The 21,912-nt window shown below is 35.7% G+C and overlaps 1 protein-coding gene across 3 annotated transcripts in view; it reads left to right on the top strand.

Moving 5' to 3' along the window:
* The first annotated feature begins 654 nt into the window (after window positions 1-654).
* GatA (glutamyl-tRNA(Gln) amidotransferase subunit A, mitochondrial) overlaps window positions 655-21,912 on the top strand; it is a 154,219-nt gene continuing 132,961 nt past the window's right edge. For 2 of the 3 annotated variants that reach the window (XM_090409633.1, XM_090409631.1), the window contains exon 1: window positions 11,940-12,033. In XM_090409633.1, coding sequence (XP_090265759.1) covers window positions 11,965-12,033 — 69 coding nt within the window. In that variant the 5' untranslated portion in view covers window positions 11,940-11,964. Of the gene's footprint in view, window positions 893-11,939; window positions 12,034-21,912 lie in introns of those variants that run through there. The other variant, XM_090409632.1, reaches the window with a different exon arrangement.

Genomic DNA, 21,912 nt, shown 5'->3' with positions numbered 1-21,912 from the left:
CCAGTTCTGGTACACCCTTGATACTAGTACGGAAACACCCAATAAGTGCGACTTTTTCCGAAATACTTGCACCTGTCCTCCAGGCCTCAACTATTTGCTCGTGGTCAATTCAGCTTACTTTGCCACGTCTCGCCATTACTGGCAAATCGCAACATTAATGTCTGTTGAGATTGTCCATAGATATTTGCATGAAAGGTTAATCACCTAGGTAAAACGTCGGTGAAAAATGGCCTAAACGGTTGTGCTGAGTAGGTGGCAGTATGAGCAAAGTGTTTACATTTGAGTGTGTGCTTGGATTGTTTTAGTAATGTGTTTTCATGTATGTTTAAATGTTACCGAATGATCGTTATTTTGATTAACAGTCTCACTTTAGTCTAAGACTTCAACTTCTTAAAATTGGCAGAATTTTAAGCACTCGCTGGGTTGCATCTAGTTTTCGCACTGTGGCAAGACTTTGAAGCCCTCGTCCATCACTTTCTGGAGGCAAAAGAAGACAGCAGAAGAAGCAAAACACTAATTCCTAATAACAATAACAATAACCTAATTCCAAACATTTGAAATGACATATAGTGCAGCACAGTTTATCTTTCGCCATCTATCGGCAAGAGGTTAAACTCATAATCGAGCGGTTTTCCCAAAATGATCGGAAAATATATTTGAATGTTTTGTCTGCAAGTATTTTCAGGGCGGGTGGGATTATAGAATTAATACGTTATTTTAAAATGATTTTGGATTCCATATTCTAGTTGTGTAGCAAACATATACATATATTTCGTGCAGAAATGTTGTATTATAGCTAATAATGTAAAAAAAAAAGTTATTAGGGGGGCATTAGAAAGTAATTTCTCTAGTCAAAATGGGCACCTCATTACTGTCGCTAAGCATTCGAGAGGTAAAAATAGTATAAATTAATATTAACATATGTGGATAATTTGTAAGGGTTTTGTTTATTTATCTTAGTTTGTGAGATTTGATTGGAATGAAGGTACACGCACATGAGATTTTAAAAAAATAAAAATGCGTTTCTTTTAAATTTCATTTTTATATACGCATCCACGTGTCTTTGAAGTTCCAGGAGTTACTAAACTATGAATGTACGAAATGTTCGCTATTGCAATGGAAAATATTGAATGTTACGTACGAAATCAAGGATAAAACACGCAGACTCGTCGTTAAAAGGAGATTGTGTGGTTTGAAATGGAAGATTATAAAATTATAACAATATTTTTAACTTGAAAATAACCAAGTAAACGAAGGAGCGAAACGGATGAGACATTCGGCTACCAAATTTTGAAAATATTCGTTTCATTGGCCCATGCGAAACAAATATATTAGAACTTGAGTGTGGTTAGCAAGGGTGTTAGAACTAGGTTTTTTACTTGGAGAGTGGTGAATGAATGGAATAAGTTGCCAGAGTCTGTTGTGGGTGCCATGACTGTGGATGAGTTCAAGGCAAAGTAGGATAGATACTGTGTGGATGTTGAATAGTGATTCTTGACATGATGTTTAGGGGCATCCCTTGATAAGTCTAAGGACTCCTTGGAGTTGCCCATAATAAGAATAACAACTTATTGTTTCAGTTTGTGCATAAATTACGTGTTATTAAATCACACGACATATGAATGAATGAACAAAATAATATTCAGGGAATATTTCATAACAAAAAGCATGCGAAATTGTAATTATCTGTAGATATCTTGTGTATATCATACTCTACGCTCTCCCAGGATGACTCCTTTGAGGTAGCACCTAATAATAATATATATATAAAAGGGAAGAGGTCTGACTGTGTTGCAAATGTTTTTATCTTTCTTTGTAGTATCATTAATAAAAACATTAATTTTATTATAATATTAATAAACCAATGTAGATTATTAATAAATAATCGATATATTAATAATCGATATTAATAAATATATTAATAAACGAATGTCGATTATTAAGATTATAATTTTAATAAAATAATGATTTAAAAAAAGTTTCCAAACATATTTTGTATTCTGATCATGATTTGACATTGCTTGGCTAACTCTGCTTTATAAGAGAATGTAATGATATAAGTCACTCGTTTCCTTTGCCAAATGTGAAGGACTGAGTGACAGTAATTTATTATTATAACGGTGTGTCCATGGAGTCAGAAGACTCATTGCAGGAGACCCTACAGTAGCACACTAACCATTATTCTCACAATATCTGTCATACTGACCAAGATGATAGCAGGTCTATGGAATGAACCTTATGAGAACAGGTTGAAGATTTGTGGGTTGCAGAAATTGGTTGATAGGCGGAAAGGGGAGATATGATTGAGACATTCAAATTGCTGAAGGGTTTCTATAGGATTAATTCAGAGGATATTTTTGAGATCAGGACTGGTGGTGGGAAAACTAGGAGACATCTACGGAAGCTGGGCAAGAGTGTGGTTAGCAAGGGTGTTAGAGCTGGGTTCTTTACTTTTAGAGTGGTAAATGAGTGGAATAAGCTGCCAGAGTCTGTTGTGGGTGCTATGACAGTGAATGAGTTCAAGGCAAAGTATGATAGATACTGTGAGAATGTCGAATAGTTGTGTGGACATGTTTAGTGCCTCCCTCGATGATTCTAAGGACTCCTTGGAGTTGCCCGTAATAATAGTAATAGTAATAATACTTCTTAAATTCATTCACAGACAAAGCATTCACAACCAACTCTGGCAATGTATTCCACACATTCCCCACCCTCCAGATGCCCATATTATTATACAGACAGCTCTATGGAGTCAGTAGACTCATCTTGGGAGATCCAAACTATCCACACAATATCTATCATACTTTTTCTCAAAATCATTAACAGTTGAAACACTCATAACTGAGTCAGGCAATGAATTCCATTCATTCACCATTCTTCAAGCAAAAAATCTAGTCTTCACACCCTTGTTAACCACACTCTTAATTTCCAGAGATGACTTCTTGTTCTTCCACCACTAGCCCACTATTGAAATAATTCCCATGTATCAATTCGTACAAAATTCTTTTAGTAACTTAAATGTTTCTATCATATTCCCTCTTCTTCTGTAACTCACAAACTCTCAGTCTATCAATATAGGGAGCATTACTTACATCACTCACAAACTCAGTCACTCATCTCTGAATCTTTTCTACCACTTCCTCATCCCCAAAAAATCCAGGTGACCAGACATGAGCACAGTAATCCAGATGTGTTTGTATCAAGGCTTTATAACTCCCTTATTTCTGCTTATCAGTGTGTTTTTCAATAACCAAGTAATCTTGTGGCTAATCTTAGAAATACCCCATAAACTTCAGCTCTGTGTCTACTATTACCCTCAATCCCAGCAGTTTCCTGGAATACAGCTCCCTCAGTGTGATACACAGCTTGTTGAATTCCATTAAATTGACATTCATTATCTTTTGTACATACTGCCAGCTGATTTATTCATCCTGCAGCTCTTTACATCAGTTTGATTATTTATTATGCTACCCAACTTTGCATCATACACTGCTTTTTGCCTCTGTCCATGAGCCAGGCACTCATGCCATACCACTCATGCATTTTGCACTTTTTTGTTTGCAAGTAGCAATGTCAGTTATGTTGTTTTGGCTGTAGTGGAATTTTAAATGTGTGTTGTGTGCATTGCATGCAAGAGGAAAGTATATTTTTTATGTCATTTCAGATTTTTTTTTTTTTTTGACAATTTGATCCCAGATTTTGTACAGAAATTATGGCCATGTAATTTTTAATGAAAATAACTGTTCATGTCATTGCAGAAAAATTTCTACCCAAGGCTATGAAAAAAAAACAGGTGAAATTATTATTAATTGGGTAATTAATAATAATTCAACTTAGTTAACTACCACTTTATTGTTTCTAGTCTCATTGAAGTTAGGTTGCTGGATTAGTACTGTTTCAGTGCAGTGCAGTTGAATCAATGCTTTATAAAAAGTAACAGTAACTTCCTTATTCCTGCGTACCATCAATCATCATCAAATTCCTGACAGGTACCCTCAAGGGTTGTATAGGATATGATAGTACTACATGAAAAATTTATATCATTACTAACTTCCTATCTACAATTTTCCTCCAAATCAGTCTGTTACTTGTCAAGACTCCAACATTATCAGATCTTATATTTCGGGGTCGTTTTCCTGCCAACCTGGCTGAGAACACTATTTTTGCTAATCTTTCCTCGCCCATTCTGTTTAAGTGACCATACCACCTGAGAATAGCTCTGTTAAAACATTCCTGGATGCCAACAATGTCAAGTTCTTTCCTAATATCCTAGTTTTTAATATGATATTGCCATTGATGCCATCTGTTCACGCCTCTAATCTTTCTCAGCACTCTCATATCTGCGGTCTCTAGTCTTTGATTAAGTGTTTTATCTGACCCAGCTCTCAGATCCATAAGTTAAATCTGGTTTGAACACTGTCTTATAATTTAGTGTTCCGACTAATTTCTCTCTTATTCCATATGAATTTATTCAATTGATTTCCTACCATACCAGCTTTGTTGATTCTGTTGTCTATTTCCATATTTAATTTACCATCTTCACTAAAAATCATGCCTAAGTAGCTGAAATGTTTTACTTGTTCCACAGGTTCCTCGTTCACAACACAGTTGACATTTTCAACAATTCTACCTATTTTCATTGTCTTTGTCTTTTTAATGCTGACCTTCATACCATATCTATTACAACATTTATTCAATTTAGCCAGGGAATCTTGCAAACTTGTAGCGGATTTATTCAGAAGTATCGTCCGCATAAAGCAAAGAGCTGACATTAACATCCCCAATTCTGATATCATGTTTAATACCACTTTGCTTCATAATATGATCCATATAGATAATGAATAACAGAGAGGATAATGTACATCTTTGTCTCATGCCAGATTTAACATTAAACCATCTTCCTGTACATCCTTCAATTCTAACTGCCGACTTACAACTCAAATACAGACTAAGTATTGCTTGATATGATGCCCCATTGACACCATATAACTGTAGCAGATTGAATAGCTTCTCTCTTGGCAATTTGTCATGCCTTTTCCAGATTGACAAAACTTAAATACAGATCTTTGTTATATATTCCCATGCTTTCTCGACTATTTGTCGTAAAGTGAAGATCTGATCCTGACAGCCTCTATTTGGCCTGATTCCAGCTTGTTCTTCACCAAGCTTTTCTTCCACAATTCTTCTCAACCATTTCTCAAGTATACTTGCATAGATCTTGCCAGGAACACTCAGTAGGGAAATACCTCTGTAATTCTCACATTCAGTTTTATTTTCCTTTTTATATATGGGCACTATTAGAGCTCTACTCCAATCATCGGGAATTTGTCCCTCTGTCCAGGCTTTCTGAACTATGCAGTGCAGCCACTATAAGACCCTTATACCACCATACTTCAGCATTTCTGGTCGAATATCATCTGCTCCTGCTGCCTTTCCACATTTCAAGCCTTTGATGGCTTTTTCTACTTCAAGTATGGATATATATTCCTGACTGCATGCCTGTTCAGTGGTTTTTATCACTATGCTGTCATCACTGCTTGTTTCATTTAGCAGTTTTTCAAAGTAATTACTCCATACTTCAAGGATATCTTTTTCTCCTTTTTCATGTCCCCTTTATCATCTCTAACTCTTTTTATAGCACTCTTTCCTCCATTTCTAAGCTTCTTCAACAACCTGCAGAATATCTTACCACCTTCTTGATATTTATTTTCTGTATTCTTGCCAAAGTCCTTCCATGACTTTTGTTTAGCTAGTTTTACACAGTGTTTTGCTTTCTTACATTTGTCTCTATATTCTCTAAGAGCACAAGTTGACTTATTTGCCAGGAACGTTTGATATGATTTCTTCTTTTCCTTCACTCCCTCTTTAACTTCCTGTGTCCACCGTGGAGTCCTGATTTTTCTCTCCTTGCAGACAACCTCACCACATGCCTCTCTGGCTGAATCAATCAAGGTTTTCTTCAAGGCTTGCTACTGAATCGCCAAGGTTTGGTTCCTGTTCTCAAACTCTTTCATTTTTTCTTCAATAATCTTTGTGTATGTTAGTCTGCAGTTCACATCTGAGAGCTGTTCAACTTTTATTCACTTTAAAACTTTCTTACATGTTATTCTTTTCAATATGAAATTCAGTTTTATCCTGCTGAAGACTAAATAGTGGTCACTTCCAATTTCAAATCCTCTATACACTCTGGTGTCCTGCACCAGGGAGAAAACATCACTGATCAAAAATAACATAGTCAATGAGACTTTTCTTATTCCTTGCCTCTTCTCTCCATGTGAATTTGTGCACATTTTTATGTTGGAACATGGCGTTAGTAATAACCAATCCATGTCCTGAGCAGAAATCAAATAGATATTTGCCATTATTATTAGCTTTGCTCTTTTCTCCAAATTTTCCCCAAATATTTTTGTATGTCTGACAATCATTTCCTACTCTGCTATTCAGATCCCCAGCAAGGACCAACTTTTCGCTTTTCATTGTGTCAGTTGCTTTTTCTAAAGCATCAAAAAATTCCTCCACTTCTACCTTAGTAGAACCTTCTGTGGGACCATGGCACAAATAAGTCTAATTGTCCAGTTTCCCATTCTGATATTTGCCGACATCACACTACTTAAGACTGCCTGCCATTCAAAAAGATTAGCCTCGTATTTTGTGTTGAATACTATGGCTACTCCTTATTTTCCTTGATTGTCATTTCCTGAATATAACATTTTGTATTTATTGTTCAGAAAGATCTCACCAGTTTTGGTCTTTTTTGTTTCAGTCACCCCTATTATGTCAATGTGGTACTTATCTAATTCCTCAGCTAGCTCCATTTCTTTGCCATTCAGGCTTCTAATGTTGATAGTACCTATCTTTAACTCTGGTGATGTTGAGTTGGGATGTGTTTTCAGATTTGTTCCAGTAGCTGACTTTTCGCTGTTCGCCCTGGTTCCCTGGCGAAAACAATGGGGGCCTTGTTTAACCAGTCAATGCCCCAGCTGGCATGAAATTTTGTCATGTTGTACCATCATTTTTTATTTTGGTTTAACCAATAAGAATACAATTTGGTTGGCTAAATCCCAAATTGCCAGCCCGTCCTTATTCGTTCATTATCCAGGTGGATACCCAACAGGGCGCACCACGAGAATGTGAGGATTGGACATTAGGTCAGAAGCCCTGGTCGGTTCTCCGCATTCCTTTAAAATCTATGTGGAGGTCTCCTCTCAGTTATACAGCTTTGACCCTTAAGCATACCATCAATAAAGCCATTTATTCTTTGCATTGTCAACTTTCTCTTTAAAGCCATTAATTCTTTGGGACGTGCTTTCGGGAGGACCCTGTAATCCCTAGAGAGCGCATTCCCCTGGGTGACAGATAGGGGAGCCCACCATGTATGTGTGTGTGTATATACATCTGTGGGTGTGTGTGCGTGTGTGTATGTATATATGGTGGGGTGGGGTCCGAATATACTGAATAAGGACTTGTGGACCAACAGCGCCATAAGGGATAATCATCTTGATTGTAAGGGAAGTGGCACTCCCATGGACCTGGATCTATCCTCTTCTTCTTCTACTTTGGGGAAGATCCATTCACTTTAATCTTTCTTATAAGGCCTATTCATCCAACTCTTCTTATTATATGACCCTGATGCTATTAGAGTACTCGAAGGCCATGGGATCTTTCCATTTCTGGCCTTGCAACTATGACCCCCTCTATAAACCTTTACTATTATTCTACTCTATTCTCTTATAATCTACTCTTTCCCTTTCAATATACCCTATTCCTTCTATGGATTTAAATTTGGAAGAAGGCTAATTCAGAAGCCTTAATCCTCCAATACCTTTCTCCACTCTTCCAGGGTCTTTTCAAGCTTCTCTCAGGACGATTCACAAAGAATAATGTCATCGGCAAACATCATGCTCCATGGCGCTTCCCTCTTGACGTCCTCCACTAGTATATCCATGACCAGGTCAAAGAGGTAGGTGCTCAGAGATGATCCCTGATGGAGCTCGATGACAATGGGGAACCCCTTTGTCATGTCAACACTAGACCTGACCTGAGTTTTCGCTCCCTTATACATATCCTTCACCAACCTCATGTACTTCTTCGACACCCCCTTCTTCCTCATACACCTCTATACCTCCTGCCTGGCCACTCTGTTGTATGCCTTTTCCAGGTCTATAAACACCATATGCAGCTCCACCTGCATCTCCCTATATTTCTCCATCCAGCCTTAGCGCAAATATCACATCCGTTGTCTCTCTTCCCTGCATGAATCCAAACTGCACCTCACCAATTTTTGTTTCCTGCCGTATCCTTCCTTCAATTACTCTTTCCCATATCTTCAACATGTGTGATATCAGCTTGATCTCTCTATAGTTGCCACAATTCTGAACATCTCCTTTTCCTTTGTAGATTGGGATTAGAATGCTTTTCTCCATTCCTCTGGTATCTTTTCCTGTTGGGCTATTTTCGTCATCAGATCCTATGACATGTCAGCACCTTCGCTGCCCAGACTTCTCTATACTTCCCCAGGTATCTGGTCCGCTCTCACAGCCTTTTCATTCTTCATTTTTCTCAGTACCCAAAGCACTTCCCATCTGCTGATGTCCTGCACCGATCCCTCGTTTACCTCTCCATCCTCACACCTCTCTCTTGGATTCTCCTCATTTAGCAGATTACGGAAATATTCTTTCCATCTTCCTCTGATTTTTCCCTCCTCTTGTAATACTACTCCTGAGGCATCCTTTATCTGCTTGATTGATGTTATGTCTTTCGAGGCCTTATCTCTAGCTTTCGCTATTCTCAACAACTGAACTTCACCACCATTTCTCTCCAGTACTTCATAAATCTCGTCAACTGCCTTCGCCCTTGCCACAGCTCTCTTTGCATTTTTCTTCACTAATCTATATGCCTCCTTGTTAGCTCTAGTTCCAGTCATGTCCCATTTTTTCTATGTCTCTTTCTTTTCCTTGATCTCCAACTGCACCTCCTCATTCCACCACCATACCTCCTTATCCTCGGGTGTCCCCTTTCCTGATGTTATACCGAGCACCTCTTCTCCAATTTTTCTAATAATCTTACTGTTTACATCCCACCATTCTTCCACATCCTCTGGTAATTTCATTTCTTTCAGTACCTTTTCTTTAAACTTATTCCTTGTGCCTCTTCCAATTTCCACCACTTTATTTTCCTATCTTTCTGCCACTTCCATCTTTGTTGGAAGCAGTGCTGCAAGTCATCAGGTGTTATCTGCTTCAGCACTTCCGTTTTCTCCTTTACCTCATCCACTTACTGAAAATGGGTGCCCTTCAATGCGAATTTCAACTCTGGAAAAAAAGGTAAATGTCGCATGGAGCTAAGTCCAGTGAGTAAGGTTGGTGGTCCAACACTGAGATCTTATCAGCTAGATACTGCTTTACAGACAATGCACTGTAAGCAGCATTGTTTTGATAGAGAATCCAAGCATTGTTCTTCCACAGATCAAGTCTCTTCTTTCGAGATCATGTCTCAGTCGTTCTCTCAGCTTGGCCAGAACATCAAGTAATAATGTTGGTTAACTGTCTGACCCTCTGGTACCCATTCAACCATTACCATGGCACTGATATAAAAAAAAACAACGATCAGCATTGCCTTCAGTTTTGACTTGCTCATTGTTGCTTTTTTTCATTCTCGGGGACGTGGGAGTTTTCCATTGCATCAGTTGTCTCTTTGTTTCTGGATTGTACTGGAAAATCCACATCTCATCATATGTGATGATTTTCTCCTGCAAGTTCGGCTCTGTTGTCAGCGGTTCTGGCAGCGCTACTGAAGCAGCACCTGATGACTTGCAGCACTGCTTCCAACAGTGGAAAATTCGTATGCAACAGTGTATAGATAGAGGAGGGGATGTTGAAGGGAATAACAATTAAGTTGTACAATTGTAATAATAAACCTCATTTTTGCAACCAGTCTCATTATTTAATAGCCCCACCTCATGTTCTGCTTGTAGGTGCTCATAATCCAGTTTTTCTTTCCTCATCATAAGACCAGAAACTAGGAAAAGAGCACTTTTCCTAGCTTCTGGTCTTTTAGCAGTTCACCATTACAAAGAAATCACCATTTCTTTGTATTTTCCTCATTAGCTTCTTTTTATGTAGTTCCCATTTAATGATACCATTCATTGCTTTAACTCCCATTCTGTTTCTCTTTTTACTCTGACAATGTTGTCTAATGGCATTCTTTCTTTTCAGATACGCTTTGACTTTTTCTCATTGGCTATTCATGCCTTTCCTTGCAGTTTTTTCATGCTGAGTTATTATTTCAAGCTGCTGAGTTTTTCTACATGGATCTTTTCTTAAGTGAATCTTCCATATATATATAACTACTTCCCATATATTAAGACTACATGATTCCTTCACCAGCTGGAAGCATGATTGGCATCTCATTTATATTTACACCCTCTGATATTATTGCCAGATCCAGTGCACATGATTGGTGAGTCTCTTCTTTTATGTGCTGTTGAATGTAATTATTTGTAATCTATAAATTATGTTCCTTTACTTCCGGTCTATGGCCTCTTAGGCAGTCTTCATAATTTTGTATTTTACATTCATCTTCTCCAATACTCACAGGTCTGTAACAACATCATGCTGTTTATTTTGCTCTGTTATTCTCCCTCACAGCAATTAAATTCAAAGCCACAGTCCTTTTCTTGAATCTCACCTTTTGATGGACTCTATTTGTTTTTAAAGTAGCCAATAAAAGTATAAAAAGAATCCTCTCTAACAACATCATGCTGTTTATTTTGCTCTGTTATTCTTTCTCACAGCAATTAAATTCTAAGTCACAGTCCTTTTCTTGAATCTCACCTTTTGATGGACCCTATTTGTTTTTAAAGTAGCCAATAAAAGTATAAAAAGAATCCTGCCTAACAACATCATGCTGTTTATTTTGCTCTGATATTCTCCCTCACAGCAATTAAATTCAAAGCCACAGTCCTTTTCTTGAATCTCACCTTTTGATGGACCCTATTTGTTTTTAAAGTAGCCAATAAAAGTATAAAAAGAATTCAGTCTATTCATATTCATGGACATTCCCTGAATTAAATACAATTCATCCTGCTCACAGCTACAACTTGAAAAGGGGGAAAAAGAAAATTTTGATTAAAACTGTGTACTATGAGGGAGATCTGGAAAGTTCTGATAAACACTTAGAACAATGATATTAAAGTAACTGATATAACCACAAGAAAGAACACACTAGTAACAAAGTTCTTATATTCTTATATCCTCATATGTTCTTTCTTTTAGTTATATCAGTTGCTTTAATATCATTTTTGCTCTAGGTGTTTATCAGAACTTTCCAGCCCCCTCCTCCCTCATATATGCAATAGAAAGGTAATTTTTTGTGTCAAATATATATATTTTTCAAATGTGATGCTTGATTTTGTTTTTAATTATTCAAAATTTCCTTTTTACTAAAAATAATTGATCCTCTCATTTAAGGAAAAAATACTTATGCCAGGTATACAGAAAATCTAGTTATGATTAATAATAGGATAATATCAGTCATATTATCATTATTACATGACACATCCAATGAAGTTTGAGTACCGATTGTGAGAAGGTCCTGTCTACACTAGATAAACTTGTATTAAAGCTTAGGTACTAGTTTGAGTTTATAATTAGGTTTAATGGAATGGAAATAGCACAGGGAAATAATTAAATACAGGTGTAATAGTTCCCACATTTCATCTCTGTCACTAAAATATTCTGGGATACAAGATAAATCTTCTTGTAAAGAATTTCAGAAATAAAGGAAAAACATAAAAACAATATAAAAAGGTATAGAGATCTTTTTCTCAACTAAGAGCCAGCCCTCCAAGTTGTACTTTTGTAAAAAAAAAAAAAAAAAAAAAAAATTGACAAATCAGCTGTCAGAGTCCTTGCCCTTGGCCACAGTTTTGCAGTAGCACCTTGTCGAGTTTCAACATTAGACTGCATGTTGTATATAGAATGTGGCATTCATATTCTGTCTCTATATATTGCCAACATCATCAGTCTCGATGTGGTTAGTATCCTTATGCAAGCTTTTCTACTTAAAAGAATTTCTTGAATAGCCAGTTCTATGCTATTATAATTTATAATTTTATATTTTAATTTATGCAAAGACAGAAATATAATAATTACTGTGGTCCTCAGTACCAGTGAGTACTATTGAAAAATGGATGTGTTTGCTCAGAGACTGCACCACTTACAAACCTATGACTCCACTAATTCTCAGAACAAAAAGATTTAAAAAAAAACTTCTTCAAAATGTCACATCTCTACTTCCTGAATTACTTAAAAAAAACTCAAACCTGAGTTCTCCCCTCCCATATATATGATTTATCCTAAAATTCATAAACCTGTTAACACCCTCTCTTCTGTAGATGCTATTGGCTCCCTCCTCCTTTTTTTTTCTGGCTATATTTCATCTTATTTTAAAAAATTCCATCTTCAAATCTGTAATCCAGAATTTAATTTTAAATAGTATGGACATCATCACGTTGTTAGTTTTGGCATCACTTCTTTATTCACCATTATCACCTTATCTTTACGTAATCTTTTCCTTTTACCAGATGTTATTATTGAGCTCATCAGTTTTGTTATCCATGCAGGTTACTTCACTTTGAAGGACATCATATACAAACAGATAGAGAATAACAAACCCCCACTCTCTCTCTCACTAACAAATTTCTGTATGGAGTATTTTGAAAAACATGCCCTTGATGCTACTGTTCTCAAACCCTCTATCTGGCTAAGATATGTTGATAATTTATTTTCTATTTGGCCATGTGTCAGTCCTCTATAGACTCTAATCATTGTCTTCCCAATGATACTCTTTCTTTCATAGTTTACAGCAAGCCTACCCACATTGGTAGATACATAAACTTTCCCATCCCCCTCCCCCTCATCTCTCTAATTCTATCTCTTTTTTGTTATGTGGAACATTCTTCTCTCCAAAGTTCTTTTGGGACACATGCAACTTGTCTTTCTGTTTTATAGTTGTTGCCGATGTCTCACTTCCATAGGTAAATACTGGAATAATGCATATATTAAATAGCTTTCTTTTTTACGCATACAGGTAAATCTCCTAACAAGTAATCTTTATACAACCAAAATTCTTTGCTTTGTGTGATTCTTCTACTTATTTCTTTATCTTATTTTTCCTTAAAACTAACTTTTTTTTTCTCTAAAAATCGAGATGTAAGAGGAAGAATTCATCATAAAATATTATTACTGGAATTGCTTATGTTTCATTTAAATGTCTTTGTTTGTAAAATTTTCAGCTAAGTTTCATAGTCACTGTCAGTACAATTATATGAAAACACAAAAAAAGAGAACAACAATTCAGTTGAAAGCACATGATATTATGTGCACACTATCATCTGCAGGAGAATAGCTCCTCTGCATTAATAGATATTCAAAATAAATTACAATAAACCATTATATATTTGGTTTAATTCTTTATCGTAGTGTAAGCAAACAAAGTTTGCGCCTGAAGTATTTTCAGGACTGGGACAACTCATGGCAAAGGTGGTATAACTTCTCATCACTTGGATTATAGGATACTAAGGCAAGTGATTTGAAGTTATACCACCTTTGCCATGAGTTGCCCCAGTCCTGAAAATACTTCCAGTGCAAACTTTGTTTGCTTACACTTGGATAAAGGATTAAACTAAATACAGTCGATTCTGGTTAATTGGGTCAGCCGCTTTTTTGGGCCAAATCTCAAAGAACGGAAACCAAACCAACATATTAATACATAATTTAAACGCTTAATTGGGACAGTAGCTGCAAAGGAATTTAGCAATTTTTGATATATTTTATGGATTTTTCGAAAAATATGGCAACACTACGTACACTAATATTTGGCAACACTAGCGTTATGTGAATCAGTTATCTTTCGTCGTGCGTCTGGCAAGTATGCGTCTGCTTAAGAATCTACCCTTACTATATACTGTACCTAGAGATATCAATTTATTGTGTCAATTTTATTTAAAATTTCTAAATCTTTGCCAAGAAATGATTTTACACTTTCAAGTAAAATTGCTTTGTTGGATAAAATTAAAAGCCAGCCCTTAAATACAAGCCATTGTAGACTTGCTGATATAACTTGTGTACCAAAATCTACCATAGCACGTCTCCTACAACAAGAAAATCAACTGCGTGAGGAGTGGACATTACAGAAAGAAATTCCAGGGACATCCAAAAGAAAGCGTGATGGAAAGGATCGTCAAGTCGAAGAAGCATTAGATCAATGGTTTTCTATAGTTAGTAGGCAGGGCGTTAATATCAGTGGCCCAGTGTTGAAGGCGAAGTCAGAGGAGATCGCTAAAAAGCTGGACCACAACGATTTTAAAGCAACTGCTGGTTGGTTGTCTCAATGGAAAGCGAGACACAATATCAAATTTAAAAAAGTGCAGGGCAAAAAGGGCAGTGCCGACAATGTAAGTGCTGAACAATGGCAAAATACTAAAATCCTTATTTTTTTTAGAGAATTTCTGTTCAGATGATATTTACAACGCTGATGAAACCGGCCTCTATTATTGTGCTACGCCAGACAGCTCCCTGTGTTATAAGCACATTGCACTGTCAGGGTATAAAAGGGCAATGGACTGCATTACTGTGTTATGCTGTGCAAATATGTCAGGTACAGACAAACGAAAACTACTAATCGTAGGAAAAAATGCTAAGCCTCGATGCTTTAAGGGGTTAAGAATAGAGAGTTTACCAGTAGAGTACCATGCCAATAGTAATGCATGGATGACTTCTGAAATTTTTCGGAATTGGCTTACGAGTTGGGACGTAGAATTACGACGTAAGCAGAGGAAAATTTTGTTGCTTCTTGATAATTGTGCTGCTCACCCTCATTTAGATAATCTAAAAAATATGAGGCTGGAATTTCTTCCTCCTAATACAACATCCTTAGTGCAACCAATGGACATGGGGATAATAAAAAATTTAAAGACATATCGAGGAAAATTGGTTAATTACATACTGGAATCCATTGATGAAAACCTATTAACAAGTTCATCAACAGCCAGAGAGATCAGTGCAAAAATTTCAATTTTGCAAGCAATGCAGTTTGTCTCTGACAGTTGGCGAGCTATAAAAAGCAGCACAATACAAAACTGCTTTGTTGTTTGTGGTTTAAAACACCGTTGGAGGTTCTTGAAATTTTGAGTAGTGATGAAAATGAAGACATACTGCAAGCTCCTATCATGAATAATGAAGAATTTTCAACAACAGATGACAATTTACCATGTTACGATTAAAATGAAAACTTTGAAGACGCAATTGTTGAAGTCATTAAATCCAAACGTCAAAAATTTGACGAAGAATGCGATGATGAGGATGATGACCCACCTGTGCTTGTAACTAATCGTGAGGCCAAAAAATTTATGGTCGGGTTACAACGTTATTTTATGCAGGAAGGTAATGAAGGAAGCCCTACATCCGCACTGAATATCTGTGCTGATTTTGTAGAACTGCAATATTTCAAAAGCAAAAGACAGACTACAATTGATGCATTTTTGCAGAATTAAAATTTGAAATTGTAAAAGTTATCATGTATGCATTATTTTTTCTGCACAATTTATAATACAAATATTTTCTGTATTTTGGTTAATAAACCAAAAAGAGGTACCTAATTATTATTTTTTTTACCTTCTTATTCATTTACCTGTGTATTACATATTTTATTTGAGAATTTATTATTTCGTTTAATTGGGGCAGCCGCTAATTGGGCCAAAATGGATTAGTCCCAACGTGTCCCATTTAAGCAGAATCGACTGTATATAATTGGTAGCATGGCCAAGTAAAAAAACTTCCATCAAATTACAATAAAATATTATTATTATTATTCAGTCCTCCATGGAGTCAAAAGACTCATCATGGGAGGTCGTTTTTAGGAAACACAAAGTTTATCATATCACTCCTTGAACTCATTGACCATTCTTGCTCTAACCATTCTCTCAGGCAATGCATTGCATAGTTCAACCATCCTCCATGCAAAGAAACCACTCCTCACCCTCTTGCTCACAGCTTCCTTTCATAACTTCTAGGGATGGCCCTTTGTCATCCCTCTTTCCCGTCGTTCCACCAAGTGAAAGAACTCCCCAATGTCTACCCTGTAACTGCCTCTCAACAGTTTAAAAGTCTTCTATCCACCAAACTTTGCAGTCCACATTCCCTCAGTCAATCTTCATAACTGACATTGTATAGTCCTGAAGCCATCTTTGTTATCCATCTCTGTACTCTTTCCACAGTTAATTTATCCCCTTCAAATCCTGGGGACCAAATCTGAGAACAATAGTCTAAGTGTGGTCTGATCAAGGTCTTATACAACAGAATGATAACTCTTTTATATCTTCAGGTCAGCATCCTCAGTATTGCAGCAATCCTTTGGGTTACCTTTACCACCTTTGCAATATGCTCCCTGAATTTCAGTTTTCTATCAATCATCACCCCTAGATCTCTTGTTTCCTCTACTTCCTCCTGCATACCTCTAATTGAGCATGCATCCTCCCATCGATAGATCCCAAACTTCAAGACTACATTTTGCTACATTAAATCGAGACCCCCATTCATTTGCCCATCTGTCTAGTTTATTCAAATCCTCTTGCAGGGTTGCCACATCTGCATTATTACTGATAACCCTTCCCAGCTTCACATCATCTGCAAACAACTGAATATCCTCTTGCAATCCTGAATATCTACTGAATATTCCCTTGCAATGCATACTCTATGGGAGGAGTTATACTGGAGGAAGCAGGGGAGACAAGAGATCTGGGGGTTGATGATTGATAGAAACCTGAAATTTATGGGACATATCGCAAAGGTGGTGAAGGTAACACAGAGGATTGCTACAATAATGAGAAGGACACTGACCTACAGAGATAAAGCAGTTATCATTCTGTTGTATAAGACCCTGATCAGACCACACTTGGACTATTGTTCTCAGATTTGGTCCCCAGAATTTGAATGGGATAAATTAACTGTGGAAAGGGTACAAAGACGGATAACAAAGATGGTTTCTGGATTATATAATGATAATTATGAGGATTGGCTGAGGGAATGTGGACTGTAGAGTTTGGTGGATAGAAGAAGGAGAGATGATATGATTGAGACTTTTAAAGTGTTGAGAGGTGGTTACAGGGTTGACACTGGGGAGTTCTTTCGCTTGGTTGAACAGCGGGAAGGAGTAATGACAAGAGACCATCCCTGGAAGTTACGAAAGGAAACTGTTAACAAGAGGGTGAGGAGTGGTTTCTTTGCATGGAGGGTGGTTGAACCATGGAATGCATTGCCTGATGGGGTGGTGAGAGTGAGAACAGTCAATGAGTTCATGGAGTGGTATGATAGACTTTGTGTTTCTTAGGGGAGGGGACCTCCCCCTCAATGAGTCACGATAGACTTTGTGTTTCTTAGGACGGACCTCCCACGATGAGTCTTTTGACTCCATGGAGGCTGAATAATAATAATAATAATAATAATAATAATCCATTGACAAGGTCATCGATATAAAGGTTGAACAATACAGGTCCCAGTACTGAGCCCTGTGGAACCCCACTTGTAACCTTCTGCTTCCTTGATATTGCCCCACCATACACAACTCTCTGATACCTATCAGACAGCCAATTCTGAATCCATTTAACTAACCCTACATTTAAACCCATGTGCTGCAACTTAAATATCAGCTTATCATATGCCTTTGCAAAATCCAAAAAAATGGCAGTATATGCCTTTCCCTCATGAACTGCTCTTGTCACTTTATTATAAAATAATTTAGTTATTAAATTATTTTTAAATATATACAAAAAATTAATTGCAAATTAAGGAACACATGAATGGTGAGTATCAGTCAGTATAACTTTGCAAAATTGAAAAGGTTTTGGGCAATCATTTTTGTTTGGATTTGGGTTGTGAATGTGTATTTCACAGCTTTCCTTCTACAGTTTTCCCAGAAGAAAATAACTTTTGTGTAACACTTTGATTTTGTTCCAATGAATCTTATGTTTTGTGGATAATGCATGGCTTGCTAAACCAGATTTTCTGGGTTCTTTAAGTGAAATGTATTCCTGATGTTCTTCATGACAGTTTTGTGCTGAACAACCAGTTTTTCCATAATAACATAAGCCGCAAGAGAACGGGATTCTGTAAACTCCAAGATAAGAAAGAGGAGGATATTTGTCTTTAGGTGAGATAAGGAAGGTATCCAGTTTGTGAACTGGATGGAAAGAGAGACCTATAAATTAATTCGTTCTTGCTATTTAGTGTTCTTGCTATTTCTTCTGAAAGTTCTTTAACGTACAGAATACAAATTTTGGTAATTTTTTCTTGAGGTGGGTTAAGATGACGACCATAATTATTGATTATTTTTTAGATAGTTTTTGTATTGTAATCATTAGAGATAAAGGTAGTTCTGATAATAAACAGTTCTTTGTTAGAAAAGAATCTGTAGAACATATTTTATGAGCTCTGTTGACTAAAGATTTGATTACACTATTTCTGACAAGGGTGATGATGTGAGTTAGAATCAGTGTATTTATCAGTATGAGTTGGTTTTCTATATACTGAGAACTGTAGACTACCATTTGGTTGACATAGAATGAGAATAGAATGAGTTTCTTGGGTTTTTTGGAATTAATTTTTTTCAAGAAATTCATGAATATCAGACAGTGAGGAGTTCCATACAGCAAACACATTATCAACATAACTGTATCCATAACAAATCAGTGATTTAGACGAAAAAATGCCCATAATATGTTGTTCAAAATATTCCATAAAGTAATTAGCTAGAGTTGGGGAAAGGGGAGACAACATAGCTCTTCCCTCTATTTGTTTGCACAGTTTGTTCTGGCAGCAAGTATCCTGAATTAATTAATGACAAAGTCAAATAATTTTACAATATTAGGAGGAAAGTCATTATGAAGTAATTCAGTTGCATCTGTCAGAGGGATATTTATAAAGAATGGACTACATCAAAACTTACTAGAAAATCTGTGGGTTGTAAGGATAATCCTGAAATTTTATTCTTAAAATCTATTGAATTTTTTATGAAGGAAACAGAATTTTCAATAAATGCAGAAAAAAGATTAGATAGGTATTTTGAGACTTTATATGTCGGACATTCTATGCAGTTCACAATAGGTCTTAATGGTATATTTTCTATGCAATTTAGGAAGGCCATACAGTCTTGGAGCAAATGCACAATGAACTTTTAGCCTTTTTACTGTTTCTTCATTCCAAGAATGAACTTCGTTCAAGAGGCTGTTAAGTTTATTGATTTGTGATTGAGTTGGATCCCTATAGTACATGGAATGATCTTGAAGTGGAAGAAAAAGTTTTTAAAATAATTGTTCTTAATCATGAATTACAACAGCTCAACTTTGCCAGCCTTAGTAATAATTATGATTTTATTACATTTTAGAGATGATAAGGCTTGAAATTCTTTTCTAGATAGATTACATTCAGGAGATATTGATTTAAATAAAATATATGCTGCTTGAAATCTAATTCTACTTGCTAAATTATATGAAAGGCTTTTATCTATGTTATACACATTCACAACCCAAACTGAACAAAAACGATTGCCTAAACTTTTTTCAATTTTGCAAAGTTATACTGACTGATACTCATCATTCATGTGTTCCTTAATTTTTTGTTTATATTTAAAAATAATTTATTACCTAAATTATTTTATAATAATTCATTTTGGATATCTATTAATGCAGATAGAACTATTCTCCTGCAGCCGATAGTGCATATAATGTCACATGCTTTCAATTGAATTGTTCTCTTTTTTTGTGTTTGTGTTTTCCTGTAATTGTATTGACAATGGCTATGAAACTTAGCTTTTACAAATAAAAATATTTAAATTAAACACAAAGTGATTCCAGTAATAATATTTTATGATGACTAACTGACCAAGATAAATATAGTCCTACACAATTTCAATACGATTATCTGTTAATTTTAGTTCGGTATGATCTGAATTTTTCATCAGTTTGGTTTTAGTTAGATTAATCTTTAAACCTTTTTTCCTGCTTTCTCCATCAAGGTCATTTATCATTTCCTGTGCCTCTTTGATTTTTGCTAAAAGAATAATGTAAAAGAACTGCAAACATAAGTGATTGAGAATTTTTCCATTGATGCTAATTCCATAGTTTTCCTATGAGACATTCTTAACCTACCTACTGGCCGAGGTGAATGAAATAGTGAGACCAAATTGCACTTCTTAACCATGTTATTCAACGGGTGTTACAGAATTATATCCAGATTTAGCTGGATGTCTATAGACGTCATGGCCGGTTGGGGGGTTAAAGACTTCTAATGTACCAATACCAAATTCCTTTCCCTGATGGTCTAGTTTTATACTGGTTGAGTTTTGATATACAGTTTTTAATAATCGAATATACTTTGTTGGAATGGGCTTGTTGTTTTAAGCTGTTTATTATTTCTGATTGAAATAGAGAATCAAAGGCTTTTTCAAAATCTACAAACACTAAATATACAGGAGGACGATTATAATCATTTGCTTTTTCTATTACATGGTTAATAGAGATATGATCTATTGTAGAGAATCTTGTTCTGAATCCCGTTTGCTCATATGCTATGCATCATACAAAAACCTTGTGTTCCTATTTAATATAATCAGTATAAACATTTTGTACAGTTGGAATAACAAACTACTTGGTATATAGTTATGGATATAATCTCTACTGACTTTTTTATATAATAAGATAATCAATGATTATCATTTATACTACTCTTTTATATACCACTGCACTGGAATTTTTTCTGTAGTTAAAATATCATTGAACATATCCAGTATGACCTTATGAAACTGTGATCCTCCTGATTTTGTGTGTTCTGCTAGTATGTCATCTTCTCCAGGCCTTTTATTATTCTTTGTTGATTTGAGGACTTTCCACAATTACTCCATCATGATGGGTGGTTCTGTATCAGCCTCATCTGAATGTAGTAGAGGATTTATATGTATTTCCTTGACTGTGTACAGGTCTCTCTATAAAACTCACTACATATTTTCATTATTTCTTCTCTATTGTATTATGCTATTCCTCATTTATTTTTCAATTTTGAAATCCATTTTTTCCTTCCATATAACCTTTCTTTGATAATTTTCAGAGATAGTTTGTTTTCTATTATGTTCTGAATTATTCTGAAATTATATTTTCTGACGTCATTTTTGATTTGTTTTCTAACTTATTAATTAACTAACTTGCACATTTTAAAAAATTCTTTATTATCTTTGTTACTTCTGTCTTTTTTTCTTTAATTCACTCCTTTTTTTTTAATTAGATCAAGTGTCGAAAAGTAAGTTTTCCTTTCACGAAGAAAAAATGTCAAATTTAAATAGCCATACAGCATTGTGTACAAATATATATATATATATATATATGAATATTAATATAGTTTAAATGACTATAACACCGAGAATAAAAAAGAATAAGATTTAATCGTGAGACACTACTAGTTTTGTTGAAAAAATCAACTTCTTCAGGTGTCAAATAAAAAGAGTTATATAAAAAATAACAGAAACATTGTAAAATAACAACAACAGATCTAATATAAAAAACTGTAGTACAGTTTAAAAAGGAAAACGTGCTGAAGTTACAAATTGAAGTTAACTACATGTGTGAGCTATCACGAGAGCACCAATACTGGACAGTAGAAATGTGCACATCAGATAAATTGTAGCTGAGGCTGTTATTCATATGGGTTGAATCGAGGGATATTTCTTTAGATTCAACTATCCTTCTCTAGGGTTCATCATAACAAGTGTGTATCTTGGACGTTTGAGACCAGTCTATGAAGTGTTGGCAGCCTTCGTCAGAGTTTATAGAGAATAGAATGTGGCTTGAGAGAGCATTGACTCGGG

The sequence above is a fragment of the Typopeltis vanoorti genome, chromosome 19, assembly GCF_054136105.1.
Source record: "Typopeltis vanoorti isolate ZY-2024b chromosome 19, IOZ_Tvanoo_1.0, whole genome shotgun sequence".
Lineage (NCBI taxonomy): Eukaryota > Metazoa > Arthropoda > Arachnida > Uropygi > Thelyphonidae > Typopeltis > Typopeltis vanoorti.
The sequence above is the reverse complement of the archived record's forward strand: the minus strand, read 5'-3'. Positions and strand labels throughout refer to the sequence as shown.